Source organism: Plasmopara halstedii (genome assembly GCF_900000015.1).
Source record: "Plasmopara halstedii genome assembly, contig: Scaffold_2956, whole genome shotgun sequence".
Lineage (NCBI taxonomy): Eukaryota > Oomycota > Peronosporomycetes > Peronosporales > Peronosporaceae > Plasmopara > Plasmopara halstedii.
In genome coordinates, this window is record NW_020189861.1 from 1,223,586 (window position 1) to 1,246,572 (window position 22,987).

At 48.0% G+C, this 22,987-nt stretch overlaps 1 protein-coding gene across 1 annotated transcript; it reads left to right on the top strand.

The window, feature by feature from the left end:
• Positions 1 to 249: 249 nt before the first annotated feature.
• Positions 250 to 22,720, top strand: PHALS_06369 (Insulin-like growth factor binding protein, N-terminal; the record flags this gene model as incomplete). The annotated part of the gene is made up of 5 exons (XM_024719641.1): positions 250 to 2,691; positions 2,749 to 4,557; positions 4,624 to 8,363; positions 8,433 to 22,602; positions 22,664 to 22,720. 5 exons carry the CDS (start codon positions 250 to 252, stop codon positions 22,718 to 22,720), a joined length of 22,218 nt encoding a protein of 7,405 aa, XP_024584920.1.
• Between the last annotated feature and the right edge of the window lie 267 nt (positions 22,721 to 22,987).

Here is a 22,987-nt window from a genome sequence, read left to right on the forward strand (position 1 = left end):
AGATCAAACTTTTGTGACTTCAATTTCGAATTCTCTATTGAATAAAATGCCCAAAACTCCGAATCTGGGTCTTCTTTATTGTCGTGTACGTTCGTGAAGCTTTATGTACGCACAATATCATGCTGCATCGCTGTACAGTGTACAGTGTACCGTGTACACCATGATTGCCGTTGTATCATGTGAATTAACGTAATTTCTTTTGCTATTTTAGTTAATTTCATTTCGCGTCTCTTCGAACCAGTTGAAAAAATGCTCTTGAGGTTGCTCTTCTCGGGTTCATTGTTACTTACAGAATTCCAATCTATCACAGAAGCTACTGGCGAAATCTTAACTGCGTCATGGACAAATGTGACGGTGGGTGCAGCACCAGTACTTAATCTTGTATTGACGACGGGGGACGACCCTTTACTGTCGGCGAACACTCGTTTCGAGATCCAGCTTCACCCACACTTTGCCGTGGCTTCGGACGCTGGCATCGATGAAGTCGTGCTAAGAGATACCTTAGACGGCACGTGCAGTGTCACAGTGGACTCAAGTATGAACAAGCTGACTGTCCAACGCAATGGAGATGGAAGTGTTGTGAATTCGGCTACCCAAATACAATTTAATCTGAATGGTGTAACGAACCCTAGTTACGCTGGCCAAATATGTGTCGGAAATATTGAAATTCTTGACAATCAAGCGCAATTATCTCGAACTTTGCAGTTGCCTACGATTGTTATTGAGCCGGGATCCCTTTGGAATGCTCAGCTGGAGTTTTCAAATTTGCTAAGCGGTCGTCGCGCCTCGGTGGTGGTTCGTATGACACTTGCTCACGCCATACCAACGGATGGAGCTATAACAATATATTTGCCGTCGCCTCTGTATGGGTCGTTATCTGGTGTCTCCCTGTTAAGCGATTCAGGGCTAGACGGCGACCTGGAAATAATGTCAAAGAATAATGCGATCTGGATAATGCGAGGGGTACGTTCAGGCGGTGCCAGCGCAGAAATGCAGGATGTTGTTTTTGAACTGAATGGAGTATTACACCCTTACATAGAAGGTCCATTTGGCTCTTCTATTCTACTGCAGACACTGGATGGATCTAAGCACATTATTGATCAGACGTATGTAGACACATCGAAGAACAACCTGGCCAAAGCACGTGTGGTGTTCAGCAGTACGAGTCTTCAGGTGAAAGAAGGGGATGCTATTGGAGCACAATACACAGTCGTCCTAAGTGATCCACCTTACAGGGACACTACCGTAATACTCTCAGTTGGGGATTTTGTCAGCCGATCACAGCTAACGCTTGATCCCTTATTTCTTGTGTTTTCTACTTCAAATTGGTCTATACCCGCAAACGTGTCTGTCTCTGCAATAGACGATGATGCATATAGTGGAAACTATACTCAAGAAAATCTCGTTAGAGTAAGCCACACGATCATCAGAGGTGACAGCGGCAATACATTTGCGGGTGGTGGCGACGTTAACGTACATATTAGCGAGAATGATTTTCCTGCCATTCGTCTCTCCAACCGCTTTCTTGCGGTCATTGAAGGACTTCGCAACGACAGCTATCAGATATCTCTTACGTCCCAGCCTAGCAGCGATGTAATTGTATTTATGAAACCAAAAGATTCCTTTATTGAGGCCTATCCAAATGAGGTGGTGTTTACAAGTGGTACATGGAATACTTCGAAGGTTATCAACGTGGTTGCATCTACTGCAATATCAACAGTTCAGACAACTAGCGGCATATTACATGTAATTGTTTCGGGTGATGTAAACTACGATGGCCGTAATGATCATGTTTTCCCGCAAAATGAAGTGCAGGTATACTATGAGCCGCTCGAAATGGAATCTTGCGTTATACCGTGTCGTGCAGGATGGTTCTCAATGTTTAATGCTTCAACCGGAGACTCAAAATGTGTTGGCTGCCCACGTGGATATTTCTGCTCTGGATCTTGCTCGCTACCAGTAGCGTGCCCTAAAGGCACTTCGTCTGGCGTCGAGTTCGCACATGAAGTTACCGCGTGTCAAGCTTGCTCGATTGGCATGTACGCACATAGCGAAGGATTGTCAACTTGCCTCACGTGTCCGGCTGGTGCTTTTTGTAGTGACCCGAATGCAAGTCCCCAGCCGTGTCCATCGGGTTTCTTTTCAAGTAGTGGCGAAACACAATGTCATGAATGCCCAGCAGGAAACTTTAACAATGAGTCATTTCAGTCAAAATGTTCAAAATGTCCTGAAGGGTATTACTGCCCAAAAGGCTCAACTAATCCAGTGGCGTGCACACACGGTACCTACTCTGTAAATTCTGGCGCTACCCCTTGCGAAAAATGTCCTGCTGGGTATGCGTGTTCTGATCCGACAGTTGAACCAGTTTCATGCCCAATTGGCTCATACTCGCTTTTCGATGCTGTGTTATGTACGATTTGTCCAGGTGGACATTTTTGTCCGTTTACAAATCAAGCACCACAGATTTGTGGCTCGGGGTACTATAGCTTACCAGGCTCTTTATCTTGCAAAGCTTGCCCTCGTGGATTTGCTTGTGATAGCAGTACTTCAACGAAGCCTAATGAGTGTACATTAGGCACGTACAACAGCATTGAAGGAGCGGTGACATGCCGTTCGTGTCCCGCTGGTCACAGCTGTGTCGACGTGAGTCAATCCCCTATTCTTTGTCAGCCTGGCAGCTACAGCTCCGAGGTAGGGGATAGCAGTACAAACCTTTTTTTGATCCATGGTTTTAATGTTTTTGTTTAGGGTGACCACATATGTCATGCATGCCCTGCTGGTAGCTATTGCCCTGACCAATACAGCTCTCCTTTCACTTGTGCTATTGGAACTTATTCGCTCGGGAGTGCTACGATGTGCACTTCATGTGGTCTTGGCGTGACCTGTTCGACTGATGTGGCTCCAGTAGCATGTACTGCGGGATACTATTCGGTCAATGCGTCGTCTCCATGTTTATTGTGCGAAGCTGGAAATTTTTGTTCGTCAACATCGTTGCCTCCAAAAAAATGTAATCAAGGCACTTACAGCTACAGTGGAGCCGTATCATGCAAAAGTTGTCCCTATGGGTACACTTGCTCGACCGCGGGAGATCTTGTGGCATGCGCGTTAGGCCAAACAAATAATGCGGATCATTCTGAATGTACTTTTTGTCCAAAAGGATACGAATGCTCGCCATTTAAGACTTCTGCTATAGCGTGTACGCCAGGAAGCTACAGTTTGGACGGAGAAGGTCAGTGCATCCAATGTCCGAAAGGCTATATGTGCGCAACAACAACGGAGGCTCCCGTGCGTTGTGAGGTCGGGTCTGTTGCTGTAGCTGGCTCTGTTGAGTGTGTCAATTGTCCGGCTGGTTACTACTGCCCGCAACCAACTTCAGATCCACTCTCATGTCCTCTGTGGCATTATTCCACAAACGGCAGTTCGTTTTGCATCCCGTGCCCGGCAGGAATGGATTGCACGTCAGCATCTAGCGCTCCAATAACGTGTCCGAGTGGATCGTATAGTCTACACCCCGCTTCAGCCTGTTTATCATGCCCAGCTGGATTTGAGTGTGTGCATTCAGGGGCAGCTCCAACGGTCTGCAGTCCTGGCACATTCAGCGTTGAAGGACAGGCGAGATGTACGCAGTGTTATGCAGGGTACTATTGTCCACAGTCCGGCCAAGTTATACAGCTTCCCTGCTCTGTTGGAACATACACCGAGGCCGGAGCAACTGCATGTACTACCTGTCCTGCTGGCATGTATTGTCCAGTGACGAATCAGGCCAAAAAGATTGCATGTGCAGCAGGAACTTACTCACTGGGAAGCCAAGCACAATGTATCTCATGCCCAAGAGGTTATATGTGTCCGGACGTAGATGGTAGCCAGAATGAGATTTGCGCTCCGGGGTGGTTTTCGTCGGGAGGCGCAGTACAGTGTACAACCTGCCCAGCTGGACATGCTTGCCCAGACCCGTCAACGTCTGCTCCTCGTGCCTGTCCTAATGGATACTATAGTCTGTCTGGAGCCATCGCCTGTATTGCTTGCCCCGTCGGTTATGCGTGTCCTGATTCAACGACTAAGCTTCTTGTACCTTGCGCTAAAGGAACGTTCTCAGCTGGTGGTGCAATCTCTTGTACACCATGTCCAGCTGGTTTTGCGTGCGCATTTCCAAACAGCTCAATTGTCGAGCTGTGTCAACCAGGATTTTATTCAACCGCAGGTTTAGGGTCGTGTATCGAGTGTCCTCGAGGGTATTATTGCGACACACCAAATGAGTTGCCAAAAAACTGTTCTGTGGGCTACTTTAGCTTACGTGCTTCGACGAGCTGCTCAGCGTGCGATCCTGGCTACGAGTGCCCACGACCTGATCAGCTGCCACAACCGTGCCCTGTTGGATACTATAGTGAAGGTGCTGCGGCCAATTGCCGTTCTTGCTATCCAGGGTACAAGTGCAGTCTTGCTTCAATAAGTCCGACTCCTGAAGAAGACGCTTGTCCGATGGGTGGTTACTGCAACCCATCGACGAGTTTTTTTCTCTGCCCTGCAGGCACATTTGGGAACGTGACAGCAGGAGAGGTAAGTCATTAGTCGAATTCCTCCCCGTCATTTACTAAAACCAACCTTGCTTATTATATGTGACAGAGCATTGATCACGCCTGTGCACCTTGTACAGAGGGATATTTTTGCGAAATGGGAACGACGCCTCTGACGCGGCAGATATGCCCAGCAGGCTTTTATTGTCCGGAGGGTACTAAGCGCGCGTCGCAAAATCCGTGTACAGCTGGAACTTATAATCCAAGTCAAGGACAAAAAAGCTCTGATATCTGTCAGACATGTCCACGTGGGTCATACTGCCCGACTGGAAGCTCTGAGCCGCAGGTGTGTCCACAAGGATATTTTTGCCTTGAAGGAACTAGAGCTGCCAACCAGTACCCATGTCCTGCCGGAATGTTTAGTGGTCCGAAGACTGGCCTCACAATCGCCTCGCAGTGCAATGAATGTCCATCCGGAAGCTACTGTCCAGAAGCAAGCAGTGCTCCAACAAAATGTCCAGCAGGTCGATACAATCCAAAAATAGGAGCAGCAGATTTACACGAGTGTCTGGATTGCCCACCTGGTTGGTCATGCCCTCACGTAGGTCAAAGTGACTATGTTGATCGCTGCGCTAAGGGTCATTACTGTCCTGGTAAAACTGTGCTTGCGACAGACCACCCTTGCCCTGCTGGCACCTACACTGAAAGTTTAGAGCTCACTCGCTCTCAAGACTGCACTATTTGTCCATCGCGTCACTCCTGCTTACAAGGTACAGGAGGTGAAACACAGGCCATGCTGGAATGCGGCCCCGGATTCTTCTGTCCGAATGGTACAGCCTACCCAAATCAATTTCCGTGCCAACCAGGCACATGGAGCCCTAGTACGTCACTTTCAGCTGCGAAGGAGTGCAATATTTGCCCAACAGGTAAATACTGTCAAGGAGGCAAATCGTATATTGATGGAAACTGTGCACCTGGTCATTTTTGCCCGCTCGGAACGTACTCAAGTACTCAATTTCAGTGCCCAAGCGGAACATACACAGCCAAGACATGTTTATTCGAGCCAAGCCAATGTGACGACTGTCCTCCTGGTCACTACTGCCCGACTGGGTCTGCTGCACCAATCCCGTGCAAGGCGGGAAGCTACGCTTCACTCAATAATACGAAGAGTGTGGGTCCAGCAGAAGCATGGCCGGCATGTATCACGTGCCCTGCTGGGTACTACTGCATTGAGGCATCCTCGGTTCCCCACCATTGTGGCAAGGGAAATTTTTCGACAAGTGGATCAAAAACGTGCTCTACATGCGAAGCTGGTTTCTTTTGCAGTAGTGAGACGACCAGCGCTGCAAATATGCGGACCAATACCGGGGGCTGGTCAGCGCTTGGAGCAAGCTACGGCACGTGCTACAACGGTACATACTGCCCTGTGGGACTCGATAGGGAACCCGCTCTTGAGTTAGACGCGTGTCCACCGGGGTTTTATTGCCCAACAGCTACTCCATTGCCAATTATTTGTCCTGCGGGTACCTATAGCAATTTCACCGGCCAAGACAGCGTCAATGATTGCACACCGACGCCCGCAGGCTATTTTAGTATTGCAGGCTCACTGGAGCCGACGGGTGTTTGCTCTCCGGGTTTCTACTGTCCCATTCGATCGACCTCTCGCACTCAAGTGCCGTGTCCAGCTAGGTACTACCTTGATCGAACCAAGGGTCAGAGTGAGGAGGATTGTGCGCTTTGTTTTTCCGGCTCGTATTGTCCTCCTGGCACAGCTTACCCAATCAAATGTCCTAGAGGATACTATTGCCGCACAGGGATTGCATATCCAGAGCCTTGTCCGATTGGCACATACGCGAACGCTAGCGGATTGCGTGAAGAGGACGATTGTCAATTTTGTTTACCGGGTATGTACTGTGATTCGACAGCACTCACCAGTCCAAGAGGGCTTTGCGACCCGGGATACTACTGTTTCGTGGGGGCTCACACGTCGGCTCCAACGAATCATGAGCTTAATATATCTGGCGTGACTTACTTAAATTCTGGTGGTCGATGCCCTAGAGGGGCTTACTGTCCTCTGGGCTCATCATCACCGACGCTATGCCCGCCTGGAACGTTTAATAACTTCACTGGACTTGAGTCAGCAAATCAATGTCTGCAATGCCCACCAGGTAAGTACTGCGAAACTCCAGGGCTACTCGCGCCGACCGGTAGCTGTTACCCTGGATATTTTTGTATTGGAGGAGCAGTCGTTCCAACTCAAATGGAGACGCCAGCTGGGTCGCTATCGCTCGTTGGTGCTACTGCGCCAACGCCATGTCCACCCGGGCTATATAATCTTCATCCAGCCCAAAATCAATGCGAAGTTTGTCCTGCTGGATTTTATTGCGAGTCACCGGGAACGATATTACCTAAACTGTGCCCCATTGGGAATTACTGTCCTGAAGGGACAACCTTGCCAGTAAAATGCTTGCCTGGTACTTTTGCGACCGGACAAGGTCTAGTAATGATTGAGCAGTGTACACCATGTCCCGTCGGTCAATACTGCGATTCTTATGGTCTCTCAGCTCCTAGTGGGTCGTGTTTTGCTGGCTTTGTGTGCAGTGGGGCGTCGCCGATTGCCAATCCTATCGGCCGAAATTATGGCTATGTGTGTCCGGTAGGTAATTATTGTCCAGAAGGCACTAAAAGTGCTATTCCTTGCCCCCTAGGGTCGTTTCGAACTGAAAGTGGAGGTACAAGCCCGGAATCGTGCTCGCTCTGTCCCGGAGGCAAGCACTGCAGCTCCACAGCCTTGGCTGCTCCGTCGGGTTTTTGCAGTGCAGGATACTACTGTGTTTACAATGCGTCGACGCCGACACCGATAGATACGATAAGTGGGGCAATCTGCCCTACTGGGTTTCACTGCCCGGAGGCAAGTACGGCCCCAATTAAATGTAGCGCTGGCACATACGCTGCGAAAAAGGGTCAAGACGTGTGTGACAAATGTCCAGCGGGGCACTTTTGCGACGGTGTGACAACTAGTACATACGCAAATTGTCCTGCGGGTCACTATTGCCCTGCAGGCACAGCACAAAGACCCTTTCCTTGCCCAGTCGGAACTTTTAGCAACTTGATCCGTCTTGCGAATGTTACTGAATGCCAGACGTGCACGGCAGGATTCTTTTGTGAAAAACCTGGGCAAGTGCAGCCTTCAGGACTATGTGCGGCAGGAAATTTTTGTCCTCCACGATCAGAGAATGCTTTTGGCAGAACAGCTGATGATGACACGCATGTCTGTCCTGCTGGTTTCTTCTGCCCTGAGGGCACTTACTTACCTCTGATGTGCCCGACGGGAACATACTCGAATGCTACGGGATTAAAAAGGTTTGACGATTGTGTTTTTTGCGATGAAGGCGCCTACTGCACCGGGTCTGGCCTCGTGGAGCCTACTGGACCATGTGACGGTGGATACTATTGCAGACGTAACAATACTCAGCCTGATCCTTCATCTGGTGTCACTATGGTCGTGACAGGTACTGAAGAATCTGAAATTGTCGTGTACTTTGGTGGACAAGTCTGCCCGATCGGTTCGTATTGTCCACGAGGGTCTGTGAGTCCACTTTTGTGTCCCGAGGGTTCGTACGCCGACGTCGCTGGAATATCGACGTGTCTTGCGTGTCCCTCCGGTTTTTTTTGCCCTCGTGGCTGCAGCGACTATCTGAGCAATGAATGCCCGATCGGTCACTACTGTCCGGAAAGTACGAAACGAGCTACTCAGTTTCCGTGCCCACCTGGGTCTTTCGGGAACCGTACGAGACTGCAAAGCCCCGTGCAGTGCACTTTAGCACCTGGAGGCACATTTGTTGATGGGTATGCAGCCATGGAGCCAACAGGGAGTTGTCGAAGTGGGTTCTATTGCTCCGGCGGATCTGCTACTAGTACTCCGGCAGATATCACAGCGACTGGCGGACCGTGTTTACTTGGTACAAACTGTCCTGAGGGTTCAGCAATTCCGATCGTCTGCAATGCTGGCGCATACTGTTCATCAACCAATATTGATGCAGCATTGCCATGCAAGGAGGGATTTTACTGCGTACAGGGATCTTATACTGCGACTCCGACTGGCCAAACTAACTCGCTCGGAAGAATTGGTGACGTCTGTACGCGTGGGCATTACTGCCCACAAGGTACCAGCAACCCCATTCCATGCATCCCTGGAACATATTCTGAGACTACTCAAAACGTTAATGCAAGCAATTGCCTTCCATGCTCCCCTGGGTATATCTGCAGCACCTCTGGGATTGTCACACCTTTCGAAAAGTGCCCGGCTGGTTTCTTCTGCACCGGTGGAGACAGCGTCGCTACGCAGCGTTGTCCAAAAGGATTTGAGTGTCCAGAGAGCTCGATAAAGCCGCGTGCCTGTCCTGCTGGAACTTTTGCAGACGAAATTGGTCTTTCGACTTGTAAAGTGTGTCCTGAAAGGTTTTACTGCGAGGCTGGTAGTGTGATTCCTCTGGTATGTCCTCAAGGTCATTACTGTCCATCACAAACACCATCGCCAACAAAGTATCCGTGTCCAGCTGGGTCTTTTGGAAATTTTTCATCTCTGGCGAGCCCAACGGAATGTACTCAGTGTCCTCCTGGAAGGTTTTGTACCGGCTTACCACCGACAAACACAACGTCAGGTGAATGCGCTCCAGGCTTTTATTGCGCTGGAAACGCCACCACAGCTAAACCATTAGACGGCATTATGGGGGGCATTTGTCGCGGTGGTCATATTTGCTATGGAGGGTCTGCAGTGCCCGATCCGATAGATGGAATCACAGGTCAAATATGCAACCCTGGCTTCTATTGTCCAGAAGGCTCCCCATATCAAATCCGCTGTCCAAAGGGAACATACAACAGCATTGAGAAACAGAGTTTCTGCGTTGCGTGTCCGGCCGGTAGCTATTGCGATACAAACTCGTCGAGTCCTGTAGGATGCCCCCTACGGTATTATTGTCCAAGAGGGACCATCAACCCCGTTCTATGCCCCAATGGTACCTACGGGCACGAAGTGGGGCTTACAAATGCTGAGGAATGTGCTCCATGCCCTGCAGGCAAATTTTGCCTAGCGGGTACTGTCACCGCTTCGTGTACTGCAGGTTATTACTGCAGATTGCGTAATGATCATCCCAATCCAAATGCAGCAAAATCTGATAATATATCGAATAGTGAGTTCACGTGGCGAACGGAAGCAGGTGGTCCTTGTCCGATTGGTCACTATTGTCCTGAAGGAGTGCTGGACCCTATTCCATGCCCCACAAACTCGTCACGTATTCAGACTCTTGGAGCTGCTCTAAGCGATTGTGGATTATGCCCTGCTGGCAAAAGTTGCACTGATGGCATCAAGACCATCCCGTGCCCTACAGGTTCATATTGCCCGTACAGTGTGGGGGAGGTACCTTGCCCGCCTGGAACATTCAATGGAGCACAGGGCAAGGAAAACTTGGAAGACTGTCGACCATGTGATGCTGGGAAATTGTGCAATCGAACGGGCATTATAGACCTTGGCGGATATGACTGCCCTTCAGGACACTTCTGTCATAGAGGTTCCACTGAGCCAAGCCCGTGCCCAGACGGGACTTACCGCGCTTTTGCGGGGGGCAAAAGCCCCGAAGATTGTTTGCTGTGTATTGAGGGATCGTTCTGTAGAGCAGGAGCAGCACAACCAATTGTTTGCGACGCTACGTCGTACTGTCCTGCTGGATCAGGCTCTCCGGTTTCATGTCCTGGTGGTAGCTACTGTCCGTATAACTCAACGGCTCCATTCACATGTCCTGAAGGTTATTTTTGTTCACCTGGAGTTGCCTTGCCTTCGATCTGCACGCTTGGCCACTACTGCCCTCGTGCAACTCAAGCGCAAATCCCATGCCCGTTGGGGTTTCGTGGACGAGCAACTCCTCTAGATGGTGCATACATATCGCTCTATACTTCGTGTGAAGCGTGTTCTCCTGGAACCTTTGGATCTGACTTCAACCGAACGCGTTGTGATCAATGCTTAGAAGGTTTTGTTTGTCTTGGGGCAACCACTACAAGTCACCCAACAAGTCCGGAGGCTGACAGAGGCTATCCGTGTCCACCTGGTTTCTATTGCCCTGCTGGTTCTTCATTGGAGATCGCGTGCCCACGTGGAACTTACCAACCAAGCTACGAAGGCAAGAATGCATCAGCGTGTCTACTTTGTCCAGATAATACATATCAAAACTTAGAAGGACAGACGACCTGTTTACCCTGTTCTTCGAGCGCCTACGCGGGGACAGGGTCCGCCAAATGTTCATGTGCTGGTAGCCATCGCGCCTTCCAAATGACCGACGGGTATTGTATCTGTGAACCTGGCTACGAATTTTACGACCAGAATATGATTCTGCGCAGTGACGAAGATGGAGAAGTAGATTGCCAGCCTATCGTATACGCTCGTTGCAGCAGCAGTCAGGTGCGCTCTGATAATGGGTCATGCGTTTCAGCGAGCGGAAAAGTTTGCGATGCAGCGTGTAACAGTGGTGCTGGTACATTTGTCGCTAGTCTTGGTATATGCCAGTGTAACGATCAGCTTGACTTGGATACAGTTTGTGATAAAAAATGTCGTGACGAAGCAACACGAATTGTGGTGAATAGCAGCACGTGTCAATTGCAGCTCCTCGATTCGATCTCTGGCAAAGTGGGGCTCTTTAAGGACGTAGACAATACTAGTGGCCTTTTCTCCAAGGTATCTTGCTTATCAGGAAGCAATTGCCAGCTACACTCAATTACAGTAGCCTCTACTGGATTTATAGGCTCTTATGAGCTACCTGCAAGTATTTTGGATGATTCTGCACGAAGACAACGACGTTTGACGACAGCTACGGCCTCAAAATCGATCGCAAATCCTATGGTCTGCTTATCTTTGGGAGACGGTCTATACTTTGACTTGTCGGTGCCTCGATCCTATCCGATTTATCTTAAGAACTCCATGCTGAACACTAACCCGAGTTTTGATCACGGGGCCTTCCGCTTGATTGCTGAGAAGGTGATTAATTCGAGCCTCGTATCAGCGTTTGCGTTCTCCTTTACAGAACCAGGGACGTACGTGTTTGGAAACTCACTTAACCCAGCAGCCCAGACAGTTGTGTTTGTCATGAAGCAAGGAACAAGTTGTCCTACTGAAGCTCCGATCGTTCCGCTTAATGAGAGAAATTTGATCGCCCTCAGCGCCAAGAGACGAACTGATGATATTATCTTATCCCCTGACTGGGGGCTTATCATGGGGCTACTGAGTGCTTTTTTTGCTTCGGTGGTAGCAATCATTGGCGCTCTGTACTATTTTCGAGCCAGAAGTTGGACAAACACTTACATACCGAGTGCCAGTGGATACCGCGCGAAGACTAAACACGTCAACTTGGCTTGTATGCATACTAAAGGAACTGTCTTGGTGAACTCGACTAGTATTCTTCAACATGGGTCTACTGCACCAATTATATCAGATCTATCACCAACAAGCAAGGAACAAAGTACCCTTGATGGACAAGGGTCTCGAAAGAAAAGTAAGTTGGAGCATCAAGTGGATTCAGACGGCCGAAGCGAGGATGATATGGAACTTCGTAATCTGTTTGATTGTCTTCGGCTCTATCATGAAGCTGCAACGAAAAATTCTGAAATTCAAAAAGGCGATGTGAAGGAATTGGTTCGGCACTTGCAAGCTGAAGCAATTGAACTCAAAAGATTGCTCGTAAGCACTTTGGTTGCTTCTGACGCGGTGGCCACTTTATCGGTAAGTGACGCTTCAGCGAAAGACGATGTAGCCGAAACGTCCGAAGCCCTCCCTATAAGCAGTCTCAGTGGGCTTCCGCGATCACGGATGGTTGCAGACAAAGAGAGGATTTTGCTGGAGATGGTGGAGTGTAGCTTACAGGATCGCAAACACTTTATACAAAAAAGAAATACTATGCTGGCCGAAGTGAGTACTGGGCTCTACGTGATCGAAGGATGGGGTACACTTCTGGCAGAGCTATCAAATGCAATTGTGCAGGAGATGTTCTCATCCATCGGTGATCACACGCCTGAACAAACCAGAACAAACGAGAATTCTCGTATTGAGCATGTTCGTGCAGCACTTGACAATTTAAAGACCCTGCTTGCGCCTGATCCGCTGACTCAAACCTCATCATCACTTTTCTATCTAATAGAGCATGAGAAAGGTCGACGTGAAGTTGGGAAATTCATTCTGGAAGCATACCAGCGCTACTTTCTCCAACGCTTGGCCTTGAAAAAAGAGGCTGACGATCCTATTGGTCCTCCCACCTTTATCCAGAGAATTCTAAAATTGCATGACGAAGTTGAAAAGTCTCAAAATAAAGAGGATGAGGCTTTTACAGGGTTATTATCGTCATTGCGAAAGCTTGGCGCTGTTCTACCTCAAGTACTTGTTTCAATAGATGATTTGGAAACCAACTTTTGTTGTGAGTTTGATGCCATTCGTGAAGAACGGAATCCCGATAGGGAGCGTGAAGTTCAAGCACAAACGCGAAATCGTTTAAATAAGCTGCTGAAGGAAGTTGCTGCTGGAGCTAAGAAATTGACTGATAGCTTAGAAAAGGAAGCACCACGCACTTTGAAACTACAGCGCCAAGCTCAACACGCAGAAGGTGCACTTGTTAGAGCGGTGAGTAGTGTCAAAGATCAATCGAATATAATTGATCAAGATCAAAGAGATCGAATGCTCGAAAACCTTAGTACACACGAAGAGGCGAATGTTCGACCGCTGACTTCTGCAACGGACCTAATTGCTTCAAAACCCCAAGACGATCAGCTTTCTCGATTAAAAGATTTGCTGGTTGAGCCTACTACATGTCTTCGAACTGGAAAAAAAGCAGTACCTCTCATAGCAGCTATCCCACAGCTGCCTACCAATGTTAGGCTTCTGCATACTCCGATATCGGTACATCCGCAGATTGTATTAGAGCGCGAACCTGAGACAACGGTACAGGAGAGTGCGGCTGCGTATGCGTCGTCGCTAGAATTGAGCTACCCACAACTTACAAAGTTGGATAAGGAGCGCTTGTTAGACGACTTTACTTTAGACTTATGCACCATTCAGTCATCTATTAGTGTGGAAGAGACGCGAATGCAGGCAGAGCTGGCATCAAGACAAGTCGTCTCCAAGACCCTTGTTGAGGCAAAACGCACCCATATTCAGCGTTGCGAGCAGGAAGACACAGATACTTTGCGTAAGCAGCACATTGAGGAGGAGCAAAACTTGAAGTCACTATTTCAGCAAGAAGAGTTTGCGATTGAGCAAGAATATCTTAACGAACTATCGGTTTTGAAATTGAAGTTTGAGAGTGACATACCTGATGGTGACTCGAGGAATTTCCATTTAGATCTGGATAATGATACATATAAAGTTGACCGATCCTTTCCACAAGGCTCAGCGACAATGGCCGATTTATCAGGCTCTGAAAACGAAAGTTCAGTTGATGACAATGCCGACATTATTGCCCAACTCAACGTTGTGTATTCCCAAGCGTGGAAAGATCGTGTTCATGTAATTGACATGGAAGAAGCGCTTAGAAAGGAGCGACATACAGCACGAGTTTATCGCGAAAAGGATGTACAGCTGGGCATTATTAAAGAAGTGATGGAAGATGAATCTAAAAATCAGGACCTAGCATTCGAATTTTTACAAATCAAGGAGAAAGTTTTGGAGGAAATCGTTGCAGAACAAGATCATATGGACTTGAGGCAAGAAAATGCTGTAAACAGAGCAGTGAAATGTCTTCAGCAGCAAATTGCAGCCTGTGCTGCTGGTGATGAAAGTCATAAGACTAACAATTTGCCGCAATCGAATGTGACCATTAAACGATTAGTCACTGCCGCAAGAAGGGCTGCTCAGGCTGACAAAGTGGTTGCTGAGACGGTTATTGAACAGGCTAATCGTAAACTTCAGAAACTGCAGTATAAATACGATAATAAGATTTCGACAATACGAAGTGAAATCGAAAGCACCTACTTGCGGTTTGATACTAAGATGCGAGACGCAACTAGAGCCAAAACTAGTATTGACCCAAATAAAAAGCATATAGGATCCGATGAAGTCTATAGTGAAGTGATAGAGGATGATTTACACGAAGAACTGCATGCCAAAGTGGAAGAAAATGTGGATTATTCGATTATAAAGCTTCGATACAAGCACTTTAAGATACAACGGCAGGTGGAAACCGAGAAAATTGAAGGCGTAGTTAATTTAGCTGTGGCAGATGCTCAACTAGCGTATCTCGATGGAGTGTTTGGCGATAACCAAGTCATCCTAATGACTCCCATCACCACGCGCTTCACAATTAAGCCAACGAAAGTCGGAAAGTGTCTTGCAGCTCTTGCTTATCGAATTTCGACACAAATTGAGCACCATTTTCAAAATGCGTTCTCAAATTTACACGCCGACTTCGTGGTGACATGCACCAAACGTCGACAGGATCTTGACGACGATCATGCAATACGAAACTCCAAACTGGTAGAAAAGTTCAACCATCGACACCATGAGCTCGGTGACAAGAATTTGCCGCCGAAACTTATACAGCTGCATGAAGTGGAAACGACGAGGAGAGATGCCACATATGTAAAAGCCACCACAATTCTCGACGATCACGAAAGGCAAGAAGGTCAAAAACTCGCCAAATTATTAGCGTCTTCGCTATACGAAAGTGGGAAAAACATAAAAGGGTCAATTCGTCAGTATCGGCAAAGGTATGAAATAGCAACTGCTCTTCTTGAATCGGGCGATAAAGAAGGTGCAACAAGGCTGTCAAATGCTATAGTGGACGCGCTCGACGCACTTGAATTCGAGGCATTGCAGCGTACACAGAATGCAGCACAAGCTCGGAAGGAGATCGAGCGCGAGACTATGCGGGCACGAAAAGAAAATGTGACTGCCATGGCAGATCTGGAGGTAGCATGTAAGGTAGAAAAGTGTCATCAGGAGCAGTCTTTAAAGGAGCGCATGACTCGACTGCCCGAGAAACAGTTAGCGGCAATATCCGATTTAGAGGAAATGGCTAAGATTGAGACAGATTCTATAAAGCAAGACTGTCTGGAGACGCAGCAACTAAAAGATCAAGTTGACACACAAACGACTTTAGCTCTTCACGTTAAGCTTGGAAAGCAGCACGAACTTGAAGACAGATTGGCACAGCCGCTTCATGATGCTACTATCGCGATATTAACTGCGGTTGCGTCAAGAGAAGCAGTAGCGCTGGCCCGCCATGAGTTTTTTAATGCTGAAAAAAAAGGAAAGGATGGCATGGCCTCTTTGATGCGATTATGGGGGGCTCGATCACCCTCGAAATTATGGTGGAACGAGTTGATAAGGATGACTGCGCAAAAAAAGACTGCTCAAACGGTATCAGACAATACCAAATATCCCGGTGTTGGTAATGAAAATGTTGTGGCAGACGTTATGGCCGCGAAAATTGAGGAGCAAATCAAGTCATTGAGCTCGAAACTTTGTCGAGCGGGATATCAACAGCAGCGGAAATTACAACTGGAAGAAGTGCACCGAAAGGCCGAGCTTGAGATATACTTGAGTCTTAGGCATAAAGATGCTAGCAGGCAGCAGAATATCAAGGACATCGACGAAGACGAAACAAAGATTCGCCAGCAGCTCGTGATCACAGCTATTGAGCAAAAATTCGCATCAGAAGCGGAGACTGAAATGGATCTGCATCTCCTTGAGGCAGCTATTTTATCAGCTGGTGAAAAAAGCATGACTGACATCAAGTCGCTTCTGGATAGTTGTCATCTAAATTTGAGCTCTGAACTTACTGCTCTTCGATATGATCATCATGCTCGACAACAAATACTCGATGACGAAAATCATCAGCAATCACAAATGTTGCGTCCTGATAAAGCTTCGGAGCTTGCTAGGGCTAGAGAGAGCTGTGGTTCTGGTGCACTCACGGCTATAGACGATGCATCAGATCAGAATGAGACAAAAGCGCCTCGCGACATTTCGGGAACCGAAGTGGAACAGCTAGATACGCTTTATGAACAGCTTCTAGGGAATATCAACGCAGCATTTACTGCAGCCGGTCATAGTGCTGAAAAACGCTGTGACGATGCGAATGCAAGACTAGCTTTAAGTCTTGAAGAGCTACATATCATCAAAACAGAATACGACAATGAAAAGCGCATGCTTTGTGAGGCATTGGGCGCTGAGCAAAATAGACGGCGAGGCATCTTACAAGAAAAAATGGCAAAACAGTGGTGTGAACGACTTGCAGAGCTGAAGAAACAGCACAACAATTCTTCAGAAGAAATAGTGCAGCTCAAAATGAGAGAGCTGAGTGACGAGCATGAACACGATCGTTCGCAACTCGAAGATGTGATTAGCAAGCAGACCATTCAGGCACTTATGGAGTTTGACGACAAATCGCATGCAAATGAGATTGTTTTGAGAGCTGAGACTCGGCGACTACGTGCAGAAAGCGAAGCCGCTCAGATAGCTTGTGAAGCGTTGAACTTAGCATATTGTGCCGAAGCAGATCGGTTTAGCCGCGAATTTTACGCGTTTTTTAGTAATGTGAATTTGAAGAGCTTAAAGACCCAGCATCGTCGCCGCAGAATTGAAGAAAGGCTTGCAATTAAGCAATTTTCGAAGAACCATATCTCTGTGAATTCTTCTTATCTTCCACCAAAGACACACGGACCTTTTTTGTCATCGTTACCTGCAACTGTGCAATCCCTTATGATCGATTATATAGAAAGTGAGGTGCACAGGCTGCAAAAGGAACACCACCGAGCCTGGGAAGAGTTACGATGTCGTCTGCACGACGAGATTCGGTTGCGTAAGGCACATTTGGTAGAACGGCTTCAACGCAAACGTCAGTCGCTCTTTGATAACACGGCGCTGACACCTCACGATAAGTTATGCATTGAGGCTGCTATGGACCGAGAAGAAGATCAGGCGTGTCAGAATTATGACGCATTCGTTACATTAATGGCTCGATCACTGAATTTGGCAAATTTGCAATCAAAAGAAAATGTTGTCAACACTCTGGTGGACACTTTTTTGTCGAATGGCGACAAGCTAGATGCAGCATGGAGAGTGATTAGAACGCAAGATGACGGAGCTCATGACAAGCTACAAAAATCACTTCAAGTAAAGCGGGACCAAGAACAGATTCTTAAGAAGCGCCTTGATCAGCGCTGCACTTTCAAAAGTGCAGGAAAAGATCAAGATGAAAAAGAAGAGCTGAAGTGTGAACTTGAAGAACAGCTTTCTTTAAATGAAGTCCAAGATTGGGCGGCTCTAGAGGTTTGTGAATATCTGAAAATTGAGGTTGTGTTATCCCCCTTAAAAGCCGCTGCGGAGCAGCGTTTGAAATTGGCAGAAGTAGCAGAGTGGAAAGTGCGTGATGAACTAACGTGCCTTACGAAAGTGCATGCTCAAAGTTTGATTAAGCTGCGTCAATCCATCCAGTCCAACAAGCCACGCCAGCAGCTTGTTTGCTTTAAGCGTGACCGACTTCCGACTGATTATAATCAAATGTTTGACGACGAAGCCCAGAGGGATAAGCAACCGGCCAAAGCAATGCTACAAGAATTGTATGGAGTAGACCTGGCTGATACCGGGGTGGGCTCAATTGAACACCGCTGGGAACAGGAAACCGAGCTGCTTGCGCGATTTTGTGCCTTATCTGTTAGTAAGGCTGCAGAAAAGATGGCTCTGATTTTGTGTGAATCCGCTCGTCTCGAAGCAAACTGTGTGCGAGTAGCACATGAAACTTTCGTGGCCCCAACGTTTCAAAATTCAGCATCAAAAGTCGCTAGTAGTCGAGAATATTTGGTTGCGCGTTTAGCCGAACGAAAAAACAAGCGATGTCATGATAAAGAGCCGCAGTGGGGTCGAGAAATGCCGAAAAATACTTGTGCTATAGAGTTGACAAACATGGTGCAGTCGACATCAGACCTGCACAATGATAGAGCGGTTAATCGAGAGATTGCACGCTTGCAGGAAGCCCATGCTCGAGGTGTTCTTGCTAGACAGGACCAACTCAAGGCAGATACTACAGTTCAAAAAGCGGCTTTAACGGCTCGTCTTGATCACAAGCGACGAGCGGCACGGAATAGCAGAGAGTCTGGCGTACAAAATGAGAAGTCTTTACCGCTTGAAGAAGAGCAGGAACTAGTCATTTTTGACAAAGAGCAAGCTGAAAGAACACGAGTCTTAGAAGCTGAAGCGATTTCTGAGATGGAACGTTTCAAGAAGGCTTTGCATGAAGCCGATGACTGTGGGGCTAGATACGTTGAGCAAAAGCTGATAGCGTGCAGAAAGTCTTATGACGTTGAGCTGGCCAAATTAGAGGAGTCACTTAGAGCCGAGCGTTTACAGCAAGAGTCTGCGTTGAAGCAAAGACTGGCATTGAAGCAACTACGTCACGTAACAACGGGTAGTGATGCCGAAGCCGAAGACATAAATGAGAATGAATTGGCACTGGATGAGAATATTCAAGTTGACCCCGAGGTACAGATGCGACGCACACGGCAGAACTTTATTGAGCGTCAGCACCACGAAATGGCAGAAGTGACACGTGAACTAGAACTTGAAATGGATTTACGATGGCGGGCTGCGCTCGACCTGCAATCAGCAGCGGAGCATGAAATTAGGCGGCTGGAGGAAGAGCATGCGAGCGATAGGCGTGCTTTACAAAAGACACAGTTTGCAGACCAGCAAAAGCGCGAAGCCCAGTTGATTGACAAGCTGGCCAAGAAGTCTACACGTGTGTCAAAAGAATCGAATAGGAAAAAAGTGCAATTAAATGATGTCGAAGAAAAAGTTGCTATGGCGGCACTGCGGGAAGAAATAAAGCACGAGCAGTTAATAGCGTGGACTCGAGAGCGAGTGAGACAGGAGACTACGATGACTTTGGCGACTGCGAAGCTAAGTGAAGCTTCGAAAGCATCTGTTCAGGCTGCTGCTGCTTTGCGGCAGGCTCAAATAGAGGTCACACGTACAGCAGCTGAACTCGAAAAGATTATTGGAGAATGTCGGCAACATGAGGCACCGGGAGCTGTAGGCTCGAAGCGAAAGCTTGCCGACCGTTTAGCAGAGAAGAAAAGCAAGCAGTATTTGGAGCGAAGACAGGTAATTAATAAGAACAAATCTGGTACCCAAGCTTCGAAAGACGAAATTGAGCGCTTGCGTCTCGAAGCGCAGATTGAAATCCAGTTAACATCATGTCGTAAAGCTCACGATGCTGAGGTAGTGAAGTTGCGAGAAGCGCTTCAAGCGGAACGCGAGCGTCAAGAATGTGCATTACACGAGCGAATTGCGCGGCGGAAAGAGAAGCGATGCTTGTTGAGTGCTCAAGCAATAGTAAAATGCGACTTAAAAGCCGCAGAAGAAGCCGAATGGAAACAAGATCGAGAGGAAGAGGCTGCTTTGGTTGCGACGCTGGCATTGCAGGAACAGGAAGCGTGGAATCAAATTCAGAGCAAGCACGAGGAAGATGTGCGTAAACTGCAAGAGCTAAAGCTCGAACAAGAGCGTGAGCGTTCAGATCGCCAACAGCAAGTGGTTCAGCAGGAGATAAATCGATTACAGAAAGAACATGAGCGTGAATTGCAAGCTTTCACTAAGTCACTAGTTCAAGAACAAGCGAGACAGGAGGAAAAATTACAGCAGCGTATTGCTCACCGGCGTGCACAAAAGCACCGCCAAGACGAGTTGGCAACCGCGAACGATGCGGAATTTCTACAGTCGAGCATTGGTGCTGACGAAGAGGCTCGAGTTGCCGCTGAGTGCGAGAGAAACGAAGCTATGTTGCAGACCCATTCTCAAGTAGATATGGAATCGGAGGAGAGAGAACGAGAGTTGATTGCAGCACGCTTGGCGCAGCAACTAGAAAAGGAACAGGCTCGACAGAAACGCGAGAAAGAAGAATTAGTGGCTAGATTAAATGAGAAAGCAGACGAGGAAGCGGCAAAGCGGGCACAAAATTTGGCCTTAGAGATGCAAAAGTTGGCGACCGAGATGGCGGACAAACTGGCTTTCGAATACAGTACAAATCTACGTGAGCTTCGTGAGACACACAGTGCTGATGGAGCTGCGCAGAAGGCACGGCTAGAGTCTCGGATTGCGATTAAGAAAGCGCGAAAGCTGCGTGAACTTGAAGAAAAGCGCGAGCTTGAGCGCCAACGTTTGCACTCAAGGCAGCAGCAAGAAGCCGACGAAGCTTTTAAGGCTATAAAGGAGCGCGAATCAGCACTGACAGAGGCGGCAGGGCATACGATGGTCCGCTCCGTCAACGAGATGGAAGGTAAAGAGCAATTCTCTGCAGCAGAGTCTGCTGCATTATCATCTGAAAAAAAGGCATTTGCGATGATTCGAGCAGCCAGACAGCGAAAGTGCGACGTGACAGCTGTACAACAGCTCTTTACATATGGCCTCATACCAGCCAAACTTTCTTTACTTGATGCGGTGGAGATGGTTGTTGGACCTCGACACGAACGTGAGTTGGCTACTCAGCTTGCCGAGCTTGCAGCGAGAAGTCTTGAAAGTGTTCGCCAAGTCTTACATGCTGTATCCCATCAGAAAGCAGCCCGCAAAGCCCAGACTTTACAAGAAATCTCAGGCCGTCAGGGAAGCAGTGTCGAAACCTTAAGTAAGTGGGATGTTGACACCATACTAGCTCAACTAGATTCAGAATTTGCTGATGAGTTGCGAGAAGCGGAGAGTCTGGCAACACGGAATAATGAAAAGGTCAAGACTGAGCTGAAAAATCGTATTCAAAAGCAGCAAATAGGCGAGGTGGCTAATTTGCTGGCTTATTTTGACGAACAGCACACGGCAGCGCTCACCCACATGGCTGCAATTGCTGCGCCAGCCCCATCACTCCAACAGAATCAACAGCCTGTGAAGTCTCAGACAGCAGATGAAGCGGAGTACTTGTCAACTGAGCTTCGAGTCAGGTTGGAGTTTGAGGCTAGTGAACGTCGTCGCGAATTGGAGGAAGAGAGACGCCAGGAAATAGACCGTTTAAGCAAGATGCAACAAGCGCAGCTTGCAGAAGTCGACAAACAGACGGCAGCTTCAATTAATGAGGAACATGCGGCGATGATGCAAATGCTGACTATGAGACTCAAGACGCCACCTGCTAGAACGGCGAGGCAGCAAATGGTCGTGGAGCACGAGCACGCTAATCAAATTCAGCGTTTGACTTTGATGCTAGAGGGTCGCGGCAAGCAGCAAAAGGCTCGAGTGCGAACTCGATTTGGTCTGCAAATGGCTCTGGTAGATGATGAATTTCGTCGCAAAGCTCAAATTGTCGTCACTGTGATGAATCAACAGGTCGTGCAAGAAGAGGCGAAACTACGTCAAAAGCGGTCTCTCAAGACAAAAGAATTAAGCGACCAAGTCCATCAGCAAAAGAATGCAGACAGTTTACACTCGTCGCTGACGGGGGAATTAGTCAAACGCTTGGGGAATGCGCTGGAAGAGCGCCTCATAAAAATTGAAGATTTAGTAGCGGCCTCTGTGGACGCCCATAATATCATGTCAAAAGACAAAACTGGACCGAAAGAAGGTGACTCAGAAAAAGAAGACGGTAGCTCTGTTGCGTACCGAGTCGCCATAGCTGAAGCTGTGGCAACTGGCTGTCGCTACGAAAAGCGGCAGCTTGTCAATACGCAGACTCTACTGGCCGCATCAGCATTCGGCGTCCGCAATGCGAACGCATTGGATGCATCAACATTAACCCTTGTTCCCGCTGACCAACTTGACGATAGAATGCGTGCGCGACAAAGTTTTGCGGATATGCTGCTTCGTTTTGTGGCGACAGCAGAAGAACCTGCTGCAACGTCAGCCGTCATATGGCATTTCGAGAGTGGCAACACAGGTGCAATGGTTTACGCGAGTTTTTTTCTTAGAAAGGAGGGCTTTCATTCGACAAATACACTTTACCTCTCACTTTCTGCTCTGACAGAGCTGTCTACAGGTCAGCTATCCATTGTAATTCTGCATGCGCTGACACAGGCTCGCACAAACTCTAGCGATTTGACAGAACCGCAGTTTATTTCGAGCCTGTATAGCCTTATAGTACGTTGCTATCAAGGCTTATTCATGCATGTGACTGAACAGCATGCGGCTTGTTTGTCAGCTCCGCCTTCAACTTCAGCTACACAATTCAGGAAACGTAGTGGTGCGGATGAAATGATCGATAACTCAGACTATAGTGATCGGTGGCACGATCGTCTTGCGGAGTTGGAAGTTTTTTTGTCACATATGAACGCGTCCACGGCGAAATCTAGGGCACAGCAGTCGGAAAGTAGCAGTTTGAGGCTTAACCTCAAGCAGAATGATGAATACTTCGGAGATGTCTGAAAAATGTACGCGCGAGACTCGAAGAGTGCCAGCACATGCAGGCGAGCTGAGCAGCTAGCTGTACATGTAGGTGTTGCGCCAACACGGGCAGCAATGGTTA